The following is a 26,293-nucleotide window of genomic DNA, read 5'->3' as shown; positions in this document are numbered from 1 at the left end:
GGGCGCTATATTTATGGAATGGCGCTAGCCAGCGCTAAGGCCCTGTTAGCGTCCTTGTGAAGGATGCTAACAGGGCCGGCGGGGCGTAGGGGGAACCGGGGCTTGTGCGCCAAATTATGGCACTACACTGTTTAGAGGCAAAAAGAAAATGGCCTCTCCACAGTGTACCGCCATTTGCTGGCACACAAGCCTCATGGACATGGCTCCTGTCTTAATAAAGACAGGAGCCATGCCCACCACTCCAATGGCCATGCCCAGGGAACACATGTTCCCTGGGCATGGCCATTAGGGCCAGCGCCGTGCAGGGGGCCCCATGTCAGGGCCCCGAGCGGTGTTTGGCCTAAAAAAAAACATACTCACCCGGACTTACCTTAGATGGGTCCCCCATCCTTAGGTGACCTCTTGGTGTGGGTAGGGGTGGGTGGGGATGTCCCTGGGGACAGGGAAGGGCACCTGTGTGCAATTTCCATGGTCTCTGACCATGAAAATCTGCCTACAGGTCCCCTTATGTCTGCATAGACCCAGGCGTTAAATAATGGAACTAAGCAAGCTTAGCGCCATTATTTAAGGCTCCCATCCCCCCATACTGGATTTTAGCATGGGGGGATAAATATGGCGCAAAGGCCATATCGTCCTTTTCTGGAAGGGGAATGCCTACCTTGCATCTCATTGACGCAAGGTAGCTGTTCCCCTCCAGAAAACAACGTAAACTTCACAACTTTGGCGCTAGACGTGTCTAGCACCAAAGTATAAATATGGAGTTAGGTTTGCGCTGAATTAGCATTAAAAAAAATGACGCTAATTCAGCGCAAACCAAGAATAAATATGGGCCCTAATGTCAAGCATAGTGTTTGTGTTTTTGTAAAAGCAAGTACTTTAATCACATAGCAGAACTAAATAATACACGTTCAATTACATTAGCAAAAACAGGGTTGTAGCCTGTAGCCTTGTTTGCAATCTCAATATGCCCTATATACCTTCACCCTGGGTAACAGTATTCTCTCCCAACAGGGTGACCCCAGAATCTACAGTCCCCAATATTGTGTGGCAAAGACATAATTTAGGAACAGATGCAGATTATGTCACAGTCACCCCAATAGGATGAGATGCACTCAATTTAATAGTTTAGCTTGAGCAGAAAGTATCATGTCCTCACTCCCAGTTTTCTCAGAGAGCATCTCAGTCACTTGCTCTGGTCGCAGGTGAAACCCTGCTGTGCCTGTAAGGTAATTTTGCAGATCAGATAATGTGATGGGTAGAGCCTGTGCCTTACATTCTCACAGCAGCTTCTCCTCAGCACCAGCATTGATGGAAGATTACAGCATGGTGGATCCAGATATCATGGCATAGCTTCTTCATCATTTGTGGCCTTCCAAGCCATCCTGCACCTCTCAGCTGTGACGTGTACCACCACACTGAACTTTCCGTATCAAACGGCACATATAATGACTTCACAATATCTACCTGCACTATATCATCAAAGTTAGTAGATGTGGAGTTAGAGTAGTAAATCCATGCTTCCCTGTGTATGCTTAGCTTGGCAATATAGTGGTAGTTGATATTATGAAGTCAATATATGTGCAGGTTGATATTTCTGCATCGAGTATTTTGACACGCAACCCTAATGCATTTTAGAGCACAATGTAAAGCAAAATGGCACCAAAAGATGCCAAGATCAGTCACAGCTGTACAGCTTACTAATGGGGATGTCATTAAAGACACTGGTGAACACTTGCACTGTTGAAGTGTATCTGAGATGACGTGTAAATACCAGGTACAAATTGCACTTGGCCTGTGACCAAAGCTTGGGAGCCACAATTGATTCGGGAGGTTGTCTCCGCCAAAGGAACTTTTATAAAAGATGGGGCCAAATTGTTCATTTTAAGGCATACATTGACTAAAAATAAAAAGATTTTGAAAAAAACCCACCCAAGAATGGCCAATAATTTAATTGTGAGCCATGTTATCTCGGCTCTCACCAATGGTGTTTGGGGTTCACCTCTCAAGAAAACTGCATTTTTCAGCAACATTTCACTAGAAAATTGATTAAAAAGTCACAAGTTAGTTTTTAAAATGTATGAAATATCAAATTTTGTTAACACAGTTCACTTCCTTACGTTTTCCATCCTGCCCATTCAGAGTAGATTGACAATAAACTCTGAAGGGATCGGCTAAAAGCTTGCTTTGCACAGAAAGTAACAGGCAACGTATGCCTGTCTCCTCCTTTTCCAAACAACACATTCCTAGCTGACTTCACTATTGACCTGGGAAATGAGTAATGCTGATTTTCCACGTAATTCCTGTAGGAAAGTGCCCCTTTTGGAATGGGTACACCCCACTTTTTACCTGATATTGATGCTGACCTGACTGAAAGTGGGTTGGAATCTTTTTAACCAGGCCCCAGCACCAGTGTTCTTTCCCTAAACTGTACCATTGTTCCCACAATTGGCACACCCTTAAATCACAGCTAAGTCCCTCATATAAGGTACAAGTGGTACCAAGGGCTCTGTGCCCAGGGAGGAACCCTAAGGGACCCCTCACCAAGCGCATGCTCACTGCCACTGCAGATTATGCGTGCTGATGGGGAGAAAAAGGTAAACTCAAAATGGTATCCCTCTCAGGGTTCCATACACCACTGCCTATGGCATAGGTAAGTCACCCCTGTAGCAGGCCTTACAGCCCTAAGGCAGAGCACACTATACCACAGGTGAGGAAATAGCTGCATGAGCAATATGCCCCTACAGCAGTGGTCTTCAAACTTTTCACTGCTGCGCCTCCCCACCCAGTGGAAACAAATCATCGCCCCCACCCTCTGAAGTTATCAAAAATATTCAGTTAAATTGCCAGTGTTTATAAATGTCTACACATTTAATCATTGCAGTTAGGCTTCGTTACAGTTTTAAAAATGCAATCATATATATGATGCCAAACATACTATTCTGGTTAGGTAGGCTTTACTAATGTGTAAAAGTATTCACAGTGTGATTATTAGAAGTGTGGGTGGGGGTTTTGAAGAGTATTTGGAGTCCCTTTCTTTTTACACAAACATCCAGCTTGAATATAAATGACAAAACATGTTAGTCAGAGCGGTTTACTGCTGCTCATTTTTTCAGTTTAAAACAGAGCCCTGTTGTCAGCATAATTCTTCTCTTGGCCAGACTCTGGCACCCCCTCTAGGGTCATTTGCGGCCCGCCCCCCAGTTTGAAGACCCTTGCCCAACAGTGTCTAAGTCCATTCTTAGACATTGTAAGTGCAGTGTGACCCCATTAAGTACATGGGCTGGGAGGTTGTCATTACGAACTCCACAGCTCCATGATGGCTTCACTGAAGGCTAGGAAGTTTGGCATCAAACTTCTTAGCACAATACACCCACACTGATGCCAGTGTTGGGTTTATTGTACAATGCACCCAGAGGGCATCTTAAAGATGCCCCCTGTATTTTAACCAACCCTTTGGTCTGTGCCAGCCTGCTACTAAAAGACAAGTTTCTGACCCCATGGGGTGAGGGCCTTTGTGCCCTCTGGAGTCAGAAACAAAGCCTGCTCTGGGTGGAGGTGCTTCACATCTTCCCCTGCAGGAACTGCAACACTTGGCTGTGAGCCTCATAAGCTCAAGCCTCCTGTTACAGTGCCCCAGGGCAATCCATCTAGTGGAGATGCCCACCCCCTGGACGAAGCCCCACTTTTGGAGGCAAGTCCGGCAGGAAACTTACGTAAAACAAGTAGGAGTGACAACTCCAGATAGGACCATCCCTAAGGTGTCCAGAGCTGAAGTGACCCTCTCCCTTCAGAATCCTCCATCTTGTTTTGGAGGACAGAGACCAATAGGGTTAGGAATGTGCCCTCCTCCCCAAAGGGAGTGGGCACAGGAAAGGTGTAGACACCCTCAAGGACAGTAGCCATTGGCTACTGCCCTATGACCCCGTAACTCCCTTAAATATAGGATTTAAGGGCTCCCCTGAACCTAGCTTACCAGATTCCTGGTGACCTCAACACGAGTAAAAAGAAGAAGAACTGCTAAGCCAACCCCAACAGAGAAGACTCCAGACACCAACTGACTTGGCCCCAGCCCTACCAGACTGCCTGCAGCTTCAGAAGCCATGCTACAAAAAGACTACGCATCTTGCAGGAACAGCAACCTCTACAAACCCCAGAGGACTGCCTGCCCACCAGAGGACCAGGAACTCCTGAGAACAGCGGCCCTGTCCACAAGTCCACAAGAAACTCCAAGAAGGACTCCAGAACCTCCCCAGATCTGGGAGTCCTGCCCACTCTACACCCGGCACCCATGGCCCATGTCCAGGTGGCCCACCGGTCCAGAGCAGGTCCCCAGGTAATCCCAAACATGTGTCCACCCTGGGGTGACCCGTCCCAGCCAACACAACAACACCTGCAGCCTGAATCCAGAGGACCCCCCTGACCACAAAAAAAGATACTCAACGTCCAAAGGTACCCCTGCACCCGCAGCCCCTTGGCCTTCAGGAGTCCGAACGATAGTCCAGCAGCATTCAGCAGGCGGCCCTTCTCCTTGTCCAGCCTTTGGTTTTGCAGAACTGGACCAGCATCTTTGTGACTCCCGGGGTCCCCCTATTGAAAAGCATTGGGAGCCCAACGTTGCATTTGCACCCTGCACCCAGCTGCCCCTGTGCCGCTGAGGGTGTGGGTTTGGGGCTAACCTGTGGCCCCCCAGTGCTTAGCTAAACCCCCCAAGTCTGCCCTCTGAAGTTGCGGGTACTTACCTGCCAGCAGATCTGTTTCCGAGTGATCCCATTCTAAACCCAGCACCAACTTTGACCTCTGCACTCAGCCGGCCCGTTCTGCTGGTGGTGCACCTTTGGGGTCAGCCTAAACTTTGACCTGTGAAAATCCTAAATCCTGAAGACTGGAACTGTACATTTTGTACATACCTGTTTTCTGTGCTAATACTTTTCCCTTCCAGGGCTCTATTGGACTGTTATGGAAAATTGCACTGTGTCAACTTTTGAAATAGAAAATTGCTACTAATACTTGTAAACTGCTTTAGCTGCTAAAATCAAACTAAGTACATTTGATACATATGCTTGATACCTACTTACAACTGTATTTACCTGCAACAATAAAGTAATAAAGTAACAAAAAAATGTATTTTTGTTATATAAAAACAATTGGCCTTTAGTTAGTCATTGAGTGTGTGCCTCATTTATTGACTGTGTGTACAACAAATGCTTTGCACTACCATCTGATAAGCCTAACTACTCGACCACACTACCACAACAAAAAATCATTAGTATTATCTGATTTAGCCTCTACTAAGCATCTGGGGAACCTCTGGACTCTGTGCACAATATATCTCATTTTGATACAATATATACAGAGCCAGCTTTCTACACTTCTGTTAGAAATGGGGTTTTTGGTTGGCAGTCAGGTTGCCCTCTGTCCAAGCAAGAACCCTCACTCTAGTCAGGGTAAGTCACACACAATCCAAAATCAGCCTGTGCTCACCCTCCGGTAGCTTGGCACGAGCAGTCAGGCTTAACTTAGAAGGCAATGTGTAAAGCATTTGTGCAATAAATCATACAACACCATAGCATAACACCACAAAAATACACCACACAGTGTTTAGAAAAATATATAATATTTATCTGGGTATCTTCAGGTCAAAACGATCAAAGTTGCAATACGAATTTGTAAAGATATCACTGAAAAGTGATATAAAGTGTCTTAAGTCTTTAGAAAGTAAACAAAGTCTCTTTCAAACACAAAGTACCTGGTTTCTGGTGGAAAATCTCCTCAGAGGGCCACAGGAGAAGAGGTGCGTGGAAAACTGGTGTGTGCGTCGATTTCTCCTCAGCACACACGGACTTGCGTCGTTATTTTCCACGCGGGGAGTCGGGCGTCGTCTTCCGGCGCGCGGACAGTGTCTTACTGTGGTTTGCGGGGAGTACCAGATGTCCCCGGTCTGTGCGTCCATATTCCTGCTTGTTTTCCGGCTGCGCGTCGTTCTGCGGGGCTGCGCGTCGAAGTTTCAATCTCACGGCAGGCGTCGCGTCGATTTCTCCGGCGGAGTCGGGCGGCGTTGTCCTTGCGAGGCCGTGCGTCAAAGTTTTGATCTCACGGCAGGCGTCGCGTCGATTTCTCCCGGAAAGTCAGGCGGCGTTGTCCTTGCGAGGCCGTGCGTCAAAGTTTCGATCTCACGGCAGGCGTCGTGTCGATTTCTCCTGCAGAGTCGGGCGGCGTTGTCCTTGCGAGGCCGTGCGTCAAAGTTTTGATCTCACGGCAGGCGTCGCGTCGATTTCTCCCGGGAAGTCGGGCGGCGTTGTCCTTGCGAGGCCGTGCGTCAAAGTTTCGGTCGTCCCGAAGACGTCACGTTGATCAGCGTCGGTGTGCGGCGTTTTTCTTGCCGCGGAACAAGCTGTGCGTCGAAAAGTTCGGCGCACGGAGCGTCCAAGAGGAAGAGAGAAGTCTTTTTGGTCCTGAGACTTCAGGGAACAGGAGGCAAGCTCTATCCAAGCCCTTGGAGAGCACTTTTACAGCCAGACAAGAGTTCAGCAAGGCAGCAGGCCAACAGCAAGGCAGCAGTCCTTTGTAGAAAAGCAGACAGGTGAGTCCTTTGAGCAGCCAGGCAGTTCTTCTTGGCAGGATGTAGTTTCTGGTTCAGGTTTCTTCTCCAGCAAGTGTCTGATGAGGTAGGGCAGAGGCCCTGTTTTATACTAAGTTGTGCCTTTGAGGTGGGGGTGACTTCAAAGAGTGTCTAAGAAATGCACCAAGCCCCCTTTCAGTTCAATCCTGTCTGCCAGAGTCCCAGTAGGGGGTGTGGCAGTCCATTGTGTGAGGGCAGGCCCTCCACCCTCCCAGCCCAGGAAGACCCATTCAAAATGCAGATGTATGCAAGTGAGGCTGAGTACCCTGTGTTTGGGGTGTGTCTGAGTGAATGCACAAGGAGCTGTCAACTAAACCTAGCCAGACGTGGATTGAAGGGCACAACAAGGTTTTAGTGCAAAGAAATGCTCACTTTCTAAAAGTGGCATTTCTAGAATAGTAATATTAAATCCGACTTCACCAGTCAGCAGGATTTTATATTACCATTCTGGCCATACTAAATATGACCTTCCTGCTCCTTTCAGATCAGCAGCTGCCACTTCAACAATGTATGAGAGCAGCCCCAATGTTAGCCTATGAAGGGAGCAGGCCTCACAGTAGTGTAAAAACGAATTTAGGAGTTTTACACTACCAGGACATATAACCACACAAGTACATGTCCTGCCTTTTACCCACACAGCACCCTGCTCTAGGGGTTACCTAGGGCACACATTAGGGGTGACTTATGTATAGAAAAAGGGGAGTTCTAGGCTTGGCAAGTACCTTTAAATGCCAAGTCGAAGTGGCAGTGAAACTGCACACACAGGCCTTGCAATGGCAGGCCTGAGACAAGGTTAAGGGGCTACTGAGGTGGGTGGCACAACCAGTGCTGCAGGCCCACTAGTAGCATTTAATCTACCTGCCCTAGGCACATGTAGTGCACTCTACCAGGGACTTACAAGTAAATTAAATAGTCAATCATGGATAAACCAATCAGTAGTACAATTTACACAGAGAGCATATGCACTTTAGCACTGGTTAGCAGTGGTAAAGTGCCCAGAGGTCAAAAGCCAACAACAACAGGTCAGAAAAAATAGGAGGAAGGAGGCAAAAAGTTTGGGGGTGTCCCCGTCAAAAAGCCAGGTCCAACATGACCCCCTACCAGCCTAAAGCCAGGGGAGAACAATCACTATCCTGATGTACTTCCCTGCTTGAGGCGACAGAACAAGGACCCAGGCCCACAACAGCAGGGGCATGCTCCAGTTCTTCGCCTTCCTGACTCCAATTGGATCCCTCTGTCCATACTCTCAGGGGCCACTAAGCCAACCCATGGGGAACCTTTCTCCTTACCTGCGGATCCCATCTGTGCAGCACCTAACCTTACTTTGCTCACAGATGTATCCCAGGAGCAGGATAGTACCACCATGACCAACACAGTGGTGTTGCCCACTCTACCCCCAGGGTGTGACACTTGTGCCCTCCCCAGGGATAACTCTGTCCACCCGGACAGCAAGCCACAGTGATTACTGACAGCTGCCAGGGATGAGAGCCAGGCCCCAGGCCTCTCAAAGCTCTCCAACCACTGTGGCTGTGGAGAGTGGGGGGTGGTAGCCCCAGGTGCTGGGCACCCTTTAACCACTCTCCCTTCCACCAGGTCAGGGATGACAGCCTGAACCTGGTCCTCCCCTCTGGGGCTCTGTACCCTCCCTCCTGGAGCGGTACCACCAGAGTCCAACATGGTCAGGGTGCTTACAGAAGTCACCCTGTACCATTCCTCCACCAGTGCAGGGCGGTTAACCTGCAACTGGCCCTCCAACCTCGGATCTGTACCTTCAGGTTGGACTAGGGCCCGGGGTGAGGCTTCCCTCCCCCTGCCCTCCCTTCTGGGGTCCAGCACCCTCCAACTAGGAGTGGCCTCCTCAGAAGACAACATGGTAGGGGCACTGTTATCCGTAGCCCCTCCCTCCAGGTCCGGGGGGACACCCTGAACCTGGTCTTCCGGCCCAGGGTCTGTACCCTCAGACTGGATCACTGCCTGGCAAACCAGGACTTTCTGGGAGGCACACCTACCCCCCACCAGGTCAGAGTTTAACCTCTGCACCTGACCATTCAACTCAGAGTCACCACCCTGAAGTTGAACAATTGCCTGGCATGCCATGACTTCCTGGAGGGCACACTGACCCTCCACCAGGTCAGAGTTTAACCTCTGAACTTGGCCATTCAACTCAGAGTCACCACCCTGAAGTTGAACAATTGCCTGGCACTCCAGGACTTCCTGGGAGGCACACCTACCTCCCACCAGGTCGGAGGTTAACCTCTGAACCTGGTTCTCCAACCCAGGGTCACCACCCTGAGGTTGAACAATTGCCTGGCACGCCAGGACTTTCTGGGGGGCACACCTACCCCCCACCAGGCCAGAGTTTAACCTCTGAACCCAGTTTTCCAACCCAGAGTCAGCACCCTGAGGTTGGACAACTGCCTGGTACACCAGGACTTCCAGGGAGGCACACCTACCTCCCACCAGGTCAGAGTTTAACCCCTGAGCCTGGTGCCCCAACCCAGGTTGGGCAATTGCCTGGCACGCCAGGACTTTCTGGGGGGCACACCTACCCCCCACCAGGTCAGAGTTTAACCTCTGAGCCTGGTGCCCCAACCCAGGGTCACCACCCTGAGGTTGGGCAATTGCCTGGCACGCCAGGACTTTCTGGGGGGCACACCTACCCCCCACCAGGTCAGAGTTTAACCTCTGAACCTGGTCATCCAACCCAGAGTCACCACCCTGAGGTTGAACAATTGCCTGGCACGCCAGGACTTTCTGGGGGGCACACCTACCCCCCACCAGGTCAGAGTTTAACCTCTGAACCCTGTTATCCAACCCAGAGTCAGCACCCTGAGGTTGGACAACTGCCTGGTACACCAGGACTTCTTGGGAGGCACATCTACCTCCCACCAGGTCAGAGTTTAACCTCTGAACCTGGGTATCCAACCCAGAGTCACCACCCTGAGGTTGAATCTTTGCCTGGCATGCCAGGACTTCCTGGGGGGCACTCTCACCCCCCACAAGGGACACACCGTCCCCAAGGGCCACACAAGAGTCTGGTTGGCGCAGGTCTCCCGACCTCTGCCCATCCGGCAGAGTCTGGGTTTCCCCCAAACCAGAAACGGTTTCACCTGGGTCATTCCTGGGGGGCTCTGCTCTCAGAGCTGTCCCCTAACTCTCAAGGTCCTCCACTGGGGTCTGCAACCCCCTCTCAACCCTATGTCTGGACTTCTGCACCCCCTCACTAGGAGGGGTACTGCCAGACACCAGAACTGTTGGGATGCTGGCTACAGTCACCCCCCCAAGTTCTTCTGACACTGCGGGGCTTCCCTCAAAAGGTGGCCCTACGGTACAGGCTAGGCTTCCCTCCTGGTGTTCCCTCATGGAACCCTCTAGGACCTGGGACCTACCTGGGACACTACAATCCTTTCCCACCTCACTCGGTTGGGAACCACCTAGACCACTCCCTTCAGGAGCACCCCCAAATGCCTTTTCAGACTCTCTGGTACTCACCCAGAAGTCTGCCTCCATTGTAAGTTCCCTGGGGTCAGAGAACTCACACTCCACCTGGTGTTGGCGTAGCTCTGGAAAATAAGGACTAGACATATGCTCTCCAGCAATTACATCACTCTGCCCTTCACATGTATTAACCACAGTACCCTTCACCCAACCACCCAGTAACTCAACCTTGGAAAAGCACTCTACTTCACCCTCCTGAGACTGGTGAGACAGTATCTGTCTGTCCCTGACACTCAACCCATACTCTTCTGGGATGTCTCTACACTCTATATCCAGGACGTCCACCAGGGGGGAACCCTTTTCTCTGTCACTCTCTGCTAGAGTCAGTAAATTGTCCCTCCCCCCAGTAGGAATATGACTCCCTGTGCCAGTTCCCCAATCCTTCTCAGGGACCCTGTGCATAACGGGAACTACCTCATACCCTTGAACTGCCTGGGGTGTGTCAACTCCCTTCTTCAAGTTGGGCACCACATCTCTGGGCTTGTGCCCTTCTTCAGCAGTACTAGATGCAAGATTTTTGCTGCCACCATCTGAACTGGACTCAGCCCTTCCGGCCTCCAGTTTCAGCTCTTTACAGCTCAGCTCTTGAGCTGCAATCTTTTCTTCTTCCAGGGCTCAGAGTCTTTTTGCCTCAACCTCTGCAAGATACTCCTCTAATTGTTGCTCCTGTCGCCTTTGACCTCGGAGCTATTCATCTATTTCTGGGTCACTGTCCAAATCTGAGTAGTCTTCCTCCTCAGGTGCGTAGTCCTCCTCCTCATCTGAGGGGTACGTAGTCATTTGGTTTCTTGCTGCCTCTCTCTCTGCCCATCTTTCCTCCCCCCAGACTATGTAGTGATGGAGCATCTCTGCCTTAGTAGATCTCCTTGCTACAGGAAGGCCCCATTTTCTGCAAAGCTTCCTTAGGTCAGCCTTAGTGAGGTGGTCAGTACGAACAAAGAATGAGTAGGTACACAATCCCATTCTGATAAGATCTTATCAGCAAAAACCAAAATTCAAAGTCCAAAATATCAATAGTATATCCAGGAGGACATCAGAGAACCAACAGCCAAAAAAAGATGAAAAATCAAGTTGACCTTCAACTGTGGGTAGGTAGTGAAATACTTAGCTATTGTATGTCACTGCACAAACACAAGTCCTATCCTCACCGCTGATCACCAATGTTAGAAATGGGGTTTTTGGTTGGCAGTCAGGTTGCCCTCTGTCCAAGCAAGAACCCTCACTCTAGTCAGGGTAAGTCACACACAATCCAAAATCAGCCTGTGCTCACCCACCGGTAGCTTGGCACGAGCAGTCAGGCTTAACTTAGAAGGCAATGTGTAAAGCATTTGTGCAATAAATCATACAACACCATAGCATAACACCACAAAAATACACCACACAGTGTTTAGAAAAATATATAATATTTATCTGGGTATCTTCAGGTCAAAACGATCAAAGTTGCAATACGAATTTGTAAAGATATCACTAAAAAGTGATAGAGAGTGTCTTAAGTCTTTAGAAAGTAAACAAAGTCTCTTTCAAACACAAAGTACCTGGTTTCTGGTGGAAAATCTCCTCAGAGGGCCGCAGGAGAAGAGGTGCGTGGAAAACTGGTGTGTGCGTCGATTTCTCCTCAGCACACACGGACTTGCGTCGTTATTTTCCACGCGGGGAGTCGGGCATCGTCTTCCGGCGCGAGGACAGTCTCTTACTGTGCTTTGCGGGGAGTACCAGATGTCCCGGGTCTGTGTGTGGATTTTCCTGCTTGTTTTCCGGCTGCGCGTCGTTCTGCGGGGCTGCGCGTCGAAGTTTCGATCTCACGGCAGGCGTCGCGTCGATTTCTCCCTGGCGGAGTCGGGCGGCGTTGTCCTTGCAAGGCCGTGCGTCAAAGTTTGGATCTCACGGCAGGCGTCTCGTCGATTTCTCCCGGAAAGTCGGGCGGCGTTGTCCTTGTGAGGCCGTGCGACTAAGTTTCGATCTCACGGCAGGCGTCGCGTCGATTTCTCCTGCGGAGTCGGGCGGCATTGTCCTTGCGAGGCCGTGCGTCAAAGTTTTGATCTCACGGCAGGCGTTGCGTCGATTTCTCCCGGGAAGTCGGGCGGCGTTGTCCTTGCGAGGCCGTGCGTCAAAGTTTCGGTCGTCCCGAAGACGTCGCGTTGATCAGCGTCGGTGTGCGGCGTTTTTCTTGCCGCGGAACAAGCTGTGCATCGAAAAGTTCAGCGCACGGAGCGTCCAAGAGGAAGAGAGAAGTCTTTTTGGTCCTGAGACTTCAGGGAACAGGAGGCAAGCTCTATCCAAGCCCTTGGAGAGCACTTTTACAGCCAGACAAGAGTTCAGCAAGGCAGCAGGCCAACAGCAAGGCAGCAGTCCTTTGTAGAAAAGCAGACAGGTGAGTCCTTTGAGCAGCCAGGCAGTTCTTCTTGGCAGGATGTAGTTTCTGGTTCAGGTTTCTTCTCCAGCAAGTGTCTGATGAGGTAGGGCAGAGGCCCTGTTTTATACTAAGTTGTGCCTTTGAAGTGGGGGTGACTTCAAAGAGTGTCTAAGAAATGCACCAAGCCCCCTTTCAGTTCAATCCTGTCTGCCAGAGTCCCAGTAGGGGGTGTGGCAGTCCTTTGTGTGAGGGCAGGCCCTCCACCCTCCCAGCCCAGGAAGACCCATTCAAAATGCAGATGTATGCAAGTGAGGCTGAGTACCCTGTGTTTGGGGTGTGTCTGAGTGAATGCACAAGGAGCTGTCAACTAAACCTATCCAGACGTGGATTGAAGGGCACAACAAGGTTTTAGTGCAAAGAAATGCTCACTTTCTAAAAGTGGCATTTCTAGAATAGTAAGATTAAATCCGACTTCACCAGTCAGCAGGATTTTATATTACCATTCTGGCCATTCTAAATATGACCTTCCTGCTCCTTTCAGATCAGCAGCTGCCACTTCAACAATGTATGAGAGCAGCCCCAATGTTAGCCTATGAAGGGAGCAGGCCTCACAGTAGTGTAAAAACGAATTTAGGAGTTTTACACTACCAGGACATATAACCACACAAGTACATGTCCTGCCTTTTACCCACACAGCACCCTGCTCTAGGGGTTACCTAGGGCACACATTAGGGGTGACTTATGTATAGAAAAAGGGGAGTTCTAGGCTTGGCAAGTACCTTTAAATGCCAAGTCGAAGTGGCAGTGAAACTGCACACACAGGCCTTGCAATGGCAGGCCTGAGACAAGGTTAAGGGGCTACTGAGGTGGGTGGCACAACCAGTGCTGCAGGCCCACAAGTAGCATTTAATCTACCTGCCCTAGGCACATGTAGTGCACTCTACCAGGGACTTACAAGTAAATTAAATAGTCAATCATGGATAAACCAATCAGTAGTACAATTTACACAGAGAGCATATGCACTTTAGCACTGGTTAGCAGTGGTAAAGTGCCCAGAGGTCAAAAGCCAACAACAACAGGTCAGAAAAAATAGGAGGAAGGAGGCAAAAAGTTTGGGGGTGTCCCCGTCAAAAAGCCAGGTCCAACAACTTCCCTTCTACAATTTTACAACCTACACCAGCAGTCTGCCGCACCTACGCACAACAAAGGCTGGTTTTCAGACCTCATCATTCCAAATCCATCCTAAATCAAGTGCAGCTCCAAGCACTCTGAAACACAAATAAGTGACAGCACTGTTAAAGAAACCCAATCTCCTACCAGGAGTCTTGTTGAACTACTGTCAAATTTTCAACATCACAGGATTAGACAAGACAATGGAGAAATGTGTTTCCACACAACTGATTACATTAATGCACAAAATGTTCTCACCAGCTACCACTCTGGTTTCCATACGGGATATGGCATTGAAACAGACTCGCTAAAAATTACAGATAGTGGGCCAGATGTAGCAAATTTAAAATTTGCGAGGTGCAAAGTGCGAGTCCATGCGACTCGCACTTTGCACCTCGCAAATTGGTATGCAGTACGGTGTCTCAGACACCGACTGCAACTCGCTATGGGGTCGCAATGACCCACCTCATGAATATTCATGAGGTGGGTCGCAAATTGTGGCCCCATAGCGAGTATAGGCACTCGCAAACATGGAGGCCTGCTGTCGTCAGCAGACCTCCATGTTCGTGACTGCTTTTAAATAAAGCAGTTTTTTTTTTTTTAAGTGTAGCCCGTTTTCCTTACAGGAAAACGAGCTGCACTTAAAAAAAAAACGAAACCTTTAGTTTCTGTATTTTTTCAGGGCAGGGAGTGGTCCCTTGGACCACTCCCTGCCCTGCAAAAATATTTGTGGGTCCAGTCACAAACTGGAAGGGGTCCCATAGGGACCCCTTCCAATTTGCGAGTGGGTTACCATCCACTTGAAGTGGATGGTAACTGCGATGCCATTTGCGACCGCGTACGCGGTCGCAAATGGTATTGCATACCACTCAGACTCGCAAATAGGAAGGGAACACCCCTTCCTATTTGCGAGTCGGAAATGCATATTGCGAGTCGGTACCGACTCGCAATATGCATTTCTGCATAGCAAAGAGGCATTTGCACCTCGCAAACGGCGATTTTCGCCGTTTGCGACGTGCAAATACTTTGCTACATCTGGCCCAGTGTTCATTAAATGATGGATGGGGCGACTTCTGCCTCCTAATACTTCAAGATCTCAAAGCAGCTTTATTGACCACAAATGTCATCTCTCTATGTTTGAAAAACAGTTCAGAACCTCTGGATAGATTTTAACCTAGTTTTCCTTTTTTAACATGTTGCAAATTGTCAAGATCGAAAGTAAGCATCTAATCCTGCTATCATATCAAGTTAGATACTAGAAGTCACCATCCTTGCCCCTGCTGTTGTCATGTATGGAACCACTGTGTGAAGTGCGGGAGGGAACAGGAGTCGCAATCCACCAGTAGGCCGATGATACACAAGTTTACCTAAAAACCTCTTCACTGTCTGACATCTATGCCCTCCAATCTGTGCTATTAATTATACAGCCATGGGTGACTGAAAGATTCCTAACATTAAATACTTAAAAAACTTGAAGTCATGAACAGCTTCAATCCTGTAATGCTAAAAAATCGAATTATTGCAGAATTCCTACCATTCCTCTTACCAATGTTTATCTCAGTTTGAATCATACTTGAACACTCATGTCTATAATCCCTTTCATAACCAAATTAAAAGATGATGTCTGCAGGTCTGGCTTTGCTTTGTTTTCTGCTGTACTCCGGGTGAGATTTAATGCTAAAACATGTATTGTCTCAAATATTGTCAACACAGGACTTTTTTGGGCTCAGGATACACTGGATGAGAAAAAGATAGCGAGAGGCCTGGGACGAAACTGAGGTTCCTACTGAGAGGGCTAAAGCGGTGTTGGTTGCAAGGGAATTTTGGGGCATATTTATACTCTGTTTGTGCTGGATTTGCCCCATTTTTTAATATGCGAATTCGGCGCAAACTTAACTCCATATTTATACTTTGGCGCTAGACCCGTCTAACGCCAAATCTATGGAGTGAGAGTATTTTTTTTACAGTAGAAACCTACCTTGCATTAATGACAAGCAAGGTAGGCGTACCCAGGCAAAAAATGACTCACAGGCATTTGCGCCTTATTTATACTCCCATGCAAAAAAGACGCACGGAGGGGGAGGGCCTTAAAAAATTACTCTAAACCGGTTTTGAGTAATTTTTTAACGCCTGGGTCGGGGCAGGCATTAAGGGACCTGTAGGCTCATTTCCATGGTCTCTGACCATGGAAGCAGTCCACAGGTGCCCTTCCCTGCCCCCAGGGACACCCCCTGCCACCCTCGCCCACCCCTGGAGGACACCCATAGATGGGGGGACCCATCTACGGTAAGTAGAGGTATTTTATTTTACGTAGAAGTAGCATGGGGGGCCTAACTTGGGCCCCCCTACATACTACTGTGCCCAATGGCCATTCCCAGGGGACACAAGTCCCCTGGGCATGGCCATTGGGCAGGGGGGCATGACTCCTGACAGGAGTCATTTCCATGGGGGTTGTGTGTCAACAAATGACGCTAGTCAGGTTAGAGTCCATATTTTGGGCTCTAACCTGACTTGCACCATTCTTTGGCGCACAACCCCCAGTCTTCCTTACGCCTCCGCTGCCCGGTTAGAGTAATTTATTTTGACACTAACCAGGCCGCAGCACCGGCTACCGTAATTCCATAAATATGACACTCGGCTGGCGCGTTGGAATGGTGGTAGCCGGCGTTATACTTTTTGACGCAAATCTGCACTAGCGCAGATTTGCGTCAAAAAGTATAAATATGGGCCTTTGTGTGTTGTTGTGCATGCCTCTGCTTGAGTATTTTTCTCTTCCCCATTCCCTTCCGCACTTTTCCTCCACCTCTTGAGGCTTGGGAGGCAGACTTATATCATTAATCAGAGATGATAGTGTTGTTAGTTTTCTTACTTGAAGGTCTTTTAAAATACAAATTTTAAAAAAAATCATAATCCCAATCAGCCTTTATTCTTCAGAATGCACTTCAAAAAACGCTATTAAAGTTGACGTGAATGTAAACAGCGTCACAAGATTTGGACTTTTCTTTAATGTTAACTTGTGGCAAGCAAACTTTTTCAAACAGCAGATTTTTGAATTTCAACTTGTTTTCTACTATTTGCCAAAGTCGCTACATTAAGAACATTGTCATAGACAAATAACAAAGAAAAATAATTGCAAAATGCATTTGTGTTTTCCAGCGTTAAATTTAATTTTATGGGGAAAGAAGGGACTATTGTCTTCACAAGCGGACAGGAGCCACAAGTTTACAAAGCCAAGAACGGACATTTAACAGTGGTGAGTGTAACTTTGTTGACCTAATATGTGAACAAAAGTCCAGCGTTCTTGCTATGATGGAGCCATAAATGAAAATAATATTTTACTTAATATAACCAACATGCATGCTTTACAGATTTTCCGTAGGCTTGTTTCCAAACTGGACATTTCCCTTGCGATCTCAGGAGGTACAACAATCAACCCTTGCTGGGCTGCTAATTTGTGGACAATCTAGTGGCTCAGAGAAGGCATTGTCCTGTAACCCTCTGAACTAACTTGGTCAGAATTTGTTTTACAGAGAAGACAGATTTTTGACCATTACAGCGATTACCATAAAATATATTCTCCACTGGTGCATAGGAATTTAGTTACATTTGTCCCAATAATTCAACAGCTGGTTCATCATTTTTCTGCGCATGTCAATATATGAGAAGCATATTCAATAGTCTCATCATATGTGCATGGGCACATAAGACACCTGCTTCGTAGGTGATCCATAAGGAGAAGTTCTCCAGTTCTTTAGCCACATGTACAATGCAAGCCTGCATTACCGGGACAGTGTCAAACACTACTTGTACGCATAAAACATTCTCTGTTGTGAGATTAGAGAAGATCATCATATTTTTTTCTTATGGACTGCTGATAGGAAAGCTTCATGACTATTGCCTAGATTCCAAAATGTCTGAATGTGTCCAGTCACACTGTGGCATCGAAACCATACATAGATACATCTAATGTTGTGGATACTTTCACCTCTGGCTAAAGGAGGGGAACATCTATCAGGTGGTTCTCCACGTATGCCTAAACCTTGAGATCTGCCATTACTTTTTGAGAGATGGTATTTTGTTGGAACCTTTCTAAACTGTGCATGGGGAATTCTGAATCACGTGCAAGAATCCTCTTAGGCTATGACAGGTTAAAGCTATGACTTCTAGTTCCCCAGGCCACCACAATGAACAGCTATGAGCACTGAAGTTGCTGCTCTAGGCTATGGGGAACTCGTTCCCCACTATTATCCTGCAGTGCCTGTTAAAAAAATTATATGGGTAGAGATCAGTGATAATTTGGTTAATAGGACTCCAAGGACTCTCAGTAGACCTGAGATATTCAGAGACCCAGAGACTTCTGGAAAACTGGGGGGCATAGTTACAGTCTTTTGATGCAGGGCAGTACTGCACGTGTTCTTGCGGCACTGCCCTGCGTCAAAACAAAAGGACAGGAATGATCTGTATCTACAAGATATGGCGCATTCCTGCCCTTTTCCCCTGCGCTGGCACACAATGGGCTCCCATGTGCCAATGAAGGCACCATGGTTCAAGGGTGTCTGTGTTGCAGGGATGATTGTTTTTGTGAAAAAAGGGACACCTTCCTGCACAAAAACAATTCCAAGAGGCGTTTTCCTCTATGTGTGCTGCAACAAGGAGAAATTAAAATATTTCTCCGCATTGCATCTCCCTTATGCCCCAAAATCCATGGGTGTTGCATGGGAACATCCACTGCAACACCCATAGAACGCCTCTTTGACACAGAGTAAGGCTACGCAGCAACTTGTGCTGTGTTGCCTTACTCCATATCTACAAGGCCACGAAAAGCTACGCAAAGTGGCTTCGGGTGACCTCGTAGATATGGCCTGCAGCCTGCGTCGTCGGTGTGTCAAAAAAAATGATGCACCAGTGGTGCAAGCCACATCTAAATATGGCCCTGGATGTTTGGATGTCACCATCCCCATGGCACTGGCAAGCTTGGGCTGGCACAGCTGACATTAGATGGTACACATTACACTGCTACACATTTATCTAGCTTCAAACTGTCTCGCCATGTTCTCAATGTGGTGGACACACACGGCTACATGGTAGTTCCCTGGGTGATCTTCTCCATGGGAACACTGTTTATGGTTTCAGGTTGTATGACTTCCCCTGCAGGTGTCAGCAATTCTGCTGATATTAAGGGGCATACTTACCAGCCCCTAGTGCTACCTTGCGATGTCCTAGCATAATTGTTTATTTTTTTACGCTAAGTCAGCGTTAAGGTGGCCTTTCTCCCACACGTATTTACAAAGTAGTGCAATGCTTGCATTGCACCACTTTGTAAACTCTTGCGCCACATTACGCCTGCACCAGACATAATGTGTGCAATGGGGGTATTCCGACCCAAGAGGGCCCGAAAAAATGGTGCAGTGAAATTTACTTTTCATTGTGCCATTTTTTTTGTCACTTTTAACACCAGCTCAGAGCAGGTGTTAAAATGACACACCCATTTTAATCAATGGGCCTCCCTGTGCTTTCCTGCCCAAGCATCAACATTTTTGATGCTAGTGTAGCAAAGCAACACAATAGCATAAAACATTGTTTCACCGGTGATGAAAGGAAAGCCGGTGGATATTTGCATCAATGAATAGAGGACAGAGAATGGAATCACACATAGCCTCTATTGTTTAAAAGAGCAGTGAACCTGCTGTCTTCGTCTTTTACAATTGCAGTTGAAAAACTACATGTCTCGCAGACTTTCGGACAACAAAACCTACTACATTAGACGGTGACTTCTGTTTAGATCTATCTGAAAGATGGGGGCAAAATATGGTTTCTCAGTGGCAAACCCTGAACATTTTTAGATCTAGACCTTGCTGTCCTAGATCAGACAATGCAAAAGCTATAACATCCTTTCCGCACCGATTCAAACCTACAGCATGTAGCCTTGGTAGGCCCTGAGACTAGGTATTACAATAGCCACCTCTACCGGATGTTTTTATATTGTGATTTGTGACTGAAGCAATGTAATGGCTGGATCAATAAACAAGCGGACCTGTCCTGATGATAAAGGAACGTCTTTTCAAAGAGTTCTTTGAAAAAGAAATTCATTATTGATGACCTTGTAACAGCTGTGAAGTTTGATGTCACCTTGAGGCTTCAAGTGCTGTAATTACCACCATAGATTTATGGACCGATATAGGGAGCACCCAAGACAAAGGTATTTTCAGATTCTAGGCCATATTTTGTTTTGGAGCCAGTTTGAGTGGTGTTATAATGGGTATCCCGGAAGTGAATTGTATACATCTTGAAATATGGTACCCAAAATCTCAATTCATAACAAGCCAAATATTTCCTGATAGCCACACATTTATTTGTAGGCTCTTTTGGAACAGAAAATGAGCTGTCTCTCCACAGAAGAAGTAGCAAATGATGGACTTAGATGACTGTCAATATCCTGCCACGTTTGTCCTCCCAGACCGGACCAAAGAGGTCAGGTTGACATGCTTTGGTAGAGGTAGTGGACCTTATTTGGAGATCGGTGAATACAGGACATGTGCCAAAAAGTATTAATGCCCAAAGTTTTCTGAATCAAATTCTTTAAGAATACCAACTTCAGTGATTGCCTGAGAAGAAATGATAGGTCAAAACCATGTCTGCCGAATTATCCCGTAGTCTTGGCAGATGATGGACCCCCCAGATTAGATATAGTACTTCTGGCCTAGAGAGGTAGACGGAATGACAGCTTCCAAGAGCCAGCTTGCAGATAAGACTTGAACAATTCATGGGAACTACGATGGGAAGTGGTGCCTTGGCTCTAGCGTCATTGGTGGGCCCTGAGTGGATCCTGCTCGGAGCTGCACATTGATGGCGGGGGTCAGGAAACGTCTGCACTACCTGCATTACAGAGGTATGGGTCAGTTATGTGCGAATGGGGATTGCAATTCACCTGTTTTCGGTTTTGTGACATAGGCTACGTGAGGCGGCGCTGGACGGCCCACTGGACTTCAAGGTTTTCTATGGGCGACAGACCCCGAAAGTGTTGATATGGAACGTCAACAAGTTGGGTAGTAAGATCAGGTGCACCATAGTCTTCTAATGCCTGTGTATGCATGCCCCTGACATAGCCCTCCTGCAAGATTCACACCTGAAAGGTAAGCGATATAAAGCCCTGGATAGATTTGGATATTCCCTGACAGTGCATGCTGGCTGCATCATGGAATCTAGGGGAACAGGCATCCTCATCAACAAGTCCACACCCTTCATTTTGGCCCCCACTTGGGGTGTCTCTCTGGGCCGGTTTGTGGTGTTGTCCGTAGTGTTTGAAGGCCACGTGCTAAACATTTGTTATGTATATGCCCCACAGAAATTACAAGTGCATATACTTACTGACATTGGGACCCTACTGTTAAGAGATGCCACCCAGGATCCTTGTCATGGGGGGGACTTGAACTTGGGTTAGATAAGGAATCATGGGCTCGGACCCAGGGAGACTCGGAGTCATTGCGGGCATTCATAAAGACACTGGGCCTGGTGGATTTATGGCAGGATAATAACCCGGGGGTGCAACAATATACCAAATTTTCAGTGACGCATTGGTAGCTATTCCTGCTTAGATTATATACTCACCCTACAGGCCCATGCGGGGAATTTGAGGGATTCAGTCCATAAGCCATGCACACCACAGTGTTTAGAAAAATATATAATATTTATCAGGATAATTGTAGGTCAAAAAGAATAAAGTTGCAATGGGAAATTGTAGAGATATCACTGAAAAGTGATATAAAGTGTCTTAAGTCTGTAGAATATAAACAAAGTCTCTTTCAAGCACAAGTACCTGGTTTAGAGTGGAAAAATCTCCTCAGAGGGCCACAAAAGAAGAGGTGCGTGGAAAAAGGGTGTGTGCGTCGATTTCTCCCCAGCACACACGGACTTGTGTCGTTATTTTCCACGCGGGGAAGTCGTGCGTCGTTTTCCGGTGCGCGGACAGTCTCTTTTCGTGGATCGCGGGAATTACCAGATGTCCCGGGTCTGTGCGTGGATTTTCCTGCTTGTTTTCCGGCTGCACGTCGTTCTGCGGGGCTGCGCGTCAAAATTACGATCTCACGGTAGGCGTCGCGTCGATTTCTCCTCTAGAGGTCGGGCGGCGTTGTCCTTGCGAAGCCGTGCGTCGGATTTTCGGTCGTCCCAAGAGCGTCGCATCGATCAGCGTCGGTGTGCAGCGTTTTTCTCGCCGCGGAACAAGCTGTGCGTCAAATTTATCGGCGCACGGAGCGTCCAAGTGAAAGAGGGAAGTCTTTTTGGTCCTGAGACTTCAGGGAACAGGAGGCAAGCTCTATCCAAGCCCTTGGAGAGCACTTTCACAGCCAGACAAGAGTTCAGCAAGGCAGCAGGCCAACAGCAAGGCAGCAGTCCTTTGTAGAAAGCAGACAGGTGAGTCCTTTGAGCAGCCAGGCAGTTCTTCTTGGCAGGATGTAGTTTCTGGTTCAGGTTTCTTCTCCAGCAAGTGTCTGATGAGGTAGGGCAGAGGCCCTGTTTTATACCCAAATGTGCCTTTGAAGTGGGGGAGACTTCAAAGAGTGGCTAAGAAGTGCACCAGGTCCCCTTTCAGTTCAATCCTGTCTGCCAGGGTCCCAGTAGGGGGTGTGGCAGTCCTTTGTGTGAGAGCAGGCCCTCCACCCTCCCAGCCCAGGAAGACCCATTCAAAATGCAGATGTATGCAAGTGAGGCTGAGTACCCTGTGTTTGGGGTGTGTCTGAGTGAATGCACAAGGAGCTATCAACCAAGCCCAGCCAGACATGGATTGTAAGGCACAGAAAGATTTAAGTGCAAAGAAATGCTCACTTTCTAAAAGTGGCATTTCTAGAATAGTAATATTAAATCCGACTTCACCAGTCAGCAGGATTTTGTATTACCATTCTGGCCATAATAAATATGACTTTCCTGCTCCTTTCAGATCAGCAGCTGCCAGTTCAACAATGTATGAGGGCAGCCCCAATGTTAGCCTATGAAGGGAGCAGGCCTCACAGTAGTGTAAAAACGAATTTAGGAGTTTTACACTACCAGGACATATAATTACACAGGTACATGTCCTGCCTTTTACCTACACAGCACCCTGCTCCAGGGGTTACCTAGGGCACACATTAAGGGTGACTTATATGTAGAAAAAGGGGAGTTCTAGGCTTGGCAAGTACTTTTAAATGCCAAGTCGAGGTGGCAGTGAAACTGCACACACAGGCCTTGCAATGGCAAGCCTGAGACAAGGTTAAGGGGGCTACTTAAGTGGGTGGCACAACCAGTGCTGCAGGTCCACTAGTAGCATTTAATCTACAGGCCCTAGGCACATGTAGTGCACATTACTAGGGACTTATAAGTAGATTAAATAGTCCAATCAGGTATGATCCAAAGTTACCATGTTTTAAAAAGGAAGAGAGCATATGCACTTTAGCACTGGTTAGCAGTGGTAAAGTGCGCAGAGTCTAAAAGCCAGCAAAACAGGGTCCAAAAAGTGGAGGGAGGCAGGCAAAAAGTTAGGGGTGACCACCCTAAGGCATGTCAGGTCTAACATGTGTCCCCCCCAGCTGAAAGTGGGGAGAGCTACCCGACCTCCTGGGAGCTCTCATCGCTAAGGCCGAAGTATCTGGAGAGACCATCAGCATTGGTGTGGTCAACCCCTGGGCGATGCTCCACCGTAAAGTCCATCCCCTGTAGGGAAATGGACCATCTCAAGAGTTTTGGATTCTCACCCCTCATCTGCATGAGCCATCTGAGAGGCCTGTGGTCTGTCTGAACCCGGAAGTTAGTCCCAAACAGGTAGGGTCTTAGCTTCTTCAGTGCCCAGACCACAGCAAATGCTTCTCTTTCAATAGCACTCCACCTTTGTTCCCGTGGTAATAATCTTCTGCTAATAAAGACTACTGGTAGGTCTGAGCCCTCCTCATTCAGCTGTGCTAGAACAGCCCCTATGCCATGCTCTGAAGCGTCTGTCTGAACAATAAATTCCTGGGAGTAGTCAGGGGCCTTGAGCACGGGGGCCGTGCACATGGCTTCCTTCAGAGAATCAAAGGCTTTCTGACAGGCCTCTGTCCAATTCACCAACCTAGGTTGTTTCTTGGAAGTGAGTTCAGTCAAGGGGGACACAATGGTACCATAGCCCTTGACGAACCTGCGGTAATATCCAGTGAGGCCCAAAAAGGCTCTCACCTCAGTCTGTGTTCTAGGTGGTTGCCAGGCCTTGATAGTTTCAATCTTGGCCTGGAGCGGCTGCACCCTTCCACCACCTACGAGGTGTCCCAAGTACACCACGGAACCCTGCCCAATCTGGCACTTACTAGCCTTGATAGTCAGGCCTGCCTGTTGCAGGGCCTGAAGCACCTCCTTGAGGTGGAGCAGGTGTTCCTCCCAGCTGGAACTGTAGACAGCTATGTCGTCTAGGTAAGCTGCACAGAAGGCATCTTTACCAGCTAGGACCCCGTTAACCAACCGTTGGAAGGTAGCGGGGGCATTTTTCAGCCCAAATGGCATCACCCGGAATTGGTAATGGCCATCAGGGGTGGAAAAAGTAGATCTTTCTTTAGCCCCCTCAGTCAGGCCGATCTGCCAGTACCCAGAAGTAAGATCGAACGTACTCAGGAACTTGGCAGCGCCTAGCCTGTCAACGAGCTCATCAGCTCGGGGGATGGGGTGAGCATCAGTCCGGGTGACTGAATTGAGACCCCGGTAGTCCACACAGAACCGGAGTTCTGGTTTCGCACCTGGGGCGGTAGCCTTGGGAACCAATACAACAGGGCTGGCCCAGGGACTACTGGATTTCTCAATAACCCCCAAAGTCAAAATCTTGGAGACCTCCTCCTTGATGCTGGCCTTCACCTTATCTGACAACCTGTAAATGTTGTTCTTTACAGGAGCACTGTCACCTGTGTCAATGTCATGCACACAGAGGTGGGTTAGTCCAGGTGTAAGGGAGAACAGGGGGGAGAACTGCTCTAACAGATCATAGCAGTCCCCTCTCTGTGTTGGAGTCAAGGAGTCAGAGAGAATGACACCACCTACTGACCCATCCCTTTCTTTGACAGCGAGGAGGTCGGGGAGAGGTTCACTCTCCTCTTCCATGCCCTCATCGGTGACTAGGAGCATACTGACCTCAGACCTCTCAAAGTGAGGTTTGAGCCGGTTGTGATGGAGGACCCTTAGGGGTTGCCTAGGGGTCTTGAGGTCCACTACGTAAGTGGCCTCCCCTTTACGCTCCTTGATCTCAAAGGGGCCAGTCCAGCAGTCCTGGAGAGCCCTGGGCTCTACTGGCTCCATCACCCAAACTCTGTCTCCAGGTGAGAACTCAACTAGAGTGGCCTTTTGGTCGTACCACTCCTTCATCACCTCTTGACTGGCCTCGAGGTTACTCTGGGCCTCCTTCCAGAAGCGTTGGGTTTGTTTGCGGAGGGCCAGCATGTAGCTGACCACATCCTGGGGAGGGGCTTGGGGAGCTCTCTCCCAGCCCTCCTTAACGATGCTTAGGGGTCCCCTGACAGGGTGACCATAGAGAAGTTCAAAGGGGCTGAACCCCACCCCTTTCTGGGGCACCTCTCTATACGCAAACAACAGGCAGGGTAAGAGGACGTCCCACTTACGCCTCATGGCCTCAGTCAGGCCACCAATCATGCCTTTCAGGGTCTGGTTGAATCTCTCAACCAGCCCATTGGTTTGAGGATGATAAGGGGTGGTAAACCGGTAGGTCACCCCACACTCATCCCACAGGGTCTTCATGTATGCAGACATGAAGTTTGTGCCCCTGTCAGACACGACCTCCTTAGGGAATCCCACACGGGTAAATATTCCCATCAGGGCTCTGGTCACTACCTTTGCAGTCACTGTTCTCAGAGGGATTGCCTCTGGATAGCGGGTGGCATGGTCCACCAAAACCAGGATAAACCTGTTGCCCAGGGCAGTTTTGGGGTCCAAGGGACCAACAATGTCGATTCCCACCCTTTCAAAGGGGGTGCCAACGACTGGGAGTGGGATCAGGGGAGCTTTAAGCCGTTTCCCTGCCTTCCCACTAGCCTGGCAGGTGGGGCAAGCTCTGCAGAAGTTATCTGAGGCTTTCCTCATTCTGGGCCAATGAAAGTGGGTGTTAAGCCTGTCAAATGTCTTGTCTTGGCCCAGGTGTCCTGCCAGGGGAATGTCGTGAGCCAGGCCTAGTAGGAATTTCCGGTAACACTGGGGGACCACCAGCACACAGTGTGGCCCAGGACCTGGAATTCCACGCTCACTGTAAAGGAGATCATTCTCCCAGTAAATATGGTGAGCGCCAGAGGCGTCACCTGCTGCGTGGTCGGTGGCCTGCTTCCTCAGACCCTCAAGGGTGGGGCATTCTCTCTGCGCCTTGCAGAATGCTTCCCTGGTTGGCCCTCCCTCTACTTGCCAGCCAGCAAGTTCAGGTAGGTTACCCAGGGCAGCTATGTCCTCCCCGGTTGGCTCGGGGGCCTCCTTTTCCTCAGGGACCTCGTCTACCACCATGGGAACATTGGAGGCGGGTTTCCCGCGCCCCTAGCCACCCTCTTGGGGGGCGGTCTGGGCCATTTTTCCAGGCTCCAGATGCCCTTGACTCCCTTCCCGGGCAGCCATGGACCTGGTGGTAATGCAGACCCACTCAGGTAACCCTAACATCTCCAGGTGAG

General features: G+C 48.7%; 1 protein-coding gene across 1 annotated transcript in view; it reads left to right on the top strand.

Moving 5' to 3' along the window:
* MYO1H (myosin IH) overlaps positions 1 to 16,917 on the top strand; it is a 570,182-nt gene extending 553,265 nt beyond the window's left edge. Inside the window, exon 30 of the mRNA XM_069212716.1 lies at positions 16,797 to 16,917. Within this exon, the coding sequence (XP_069068817.1) occupies positions 16,797 to 16,917 (121 nt within the window). The remainder of the gene's footprint in view (positions 1 to 16,796) is intronic.
* The last annotated feature ends 9,376 nt before the right edge of the window (positions 16,918 to 26,293 follow it).

Source organism: Pleurodeles waltl, chromosome 11, assembly GCF_031143425.1.
Source record: "Pleurodeles waltl isolate 20211129_DDA chromosome 11, aPleWal1.hap1.20221129, whole genome shotgun sequence".
In the NCBI taxonomy this organism is placed as follows: Eukaryota; Metazoa; Chordata; class Amphibia; order Caudata; family Salamandridae; genus Pleurodeles; species Pleurodeles waltl.
The sequence above is the reverse complement of the archived record's forward strand: the minus strand, read 5'-3'. Positions and strand labels throughout refer to the sequence as shown.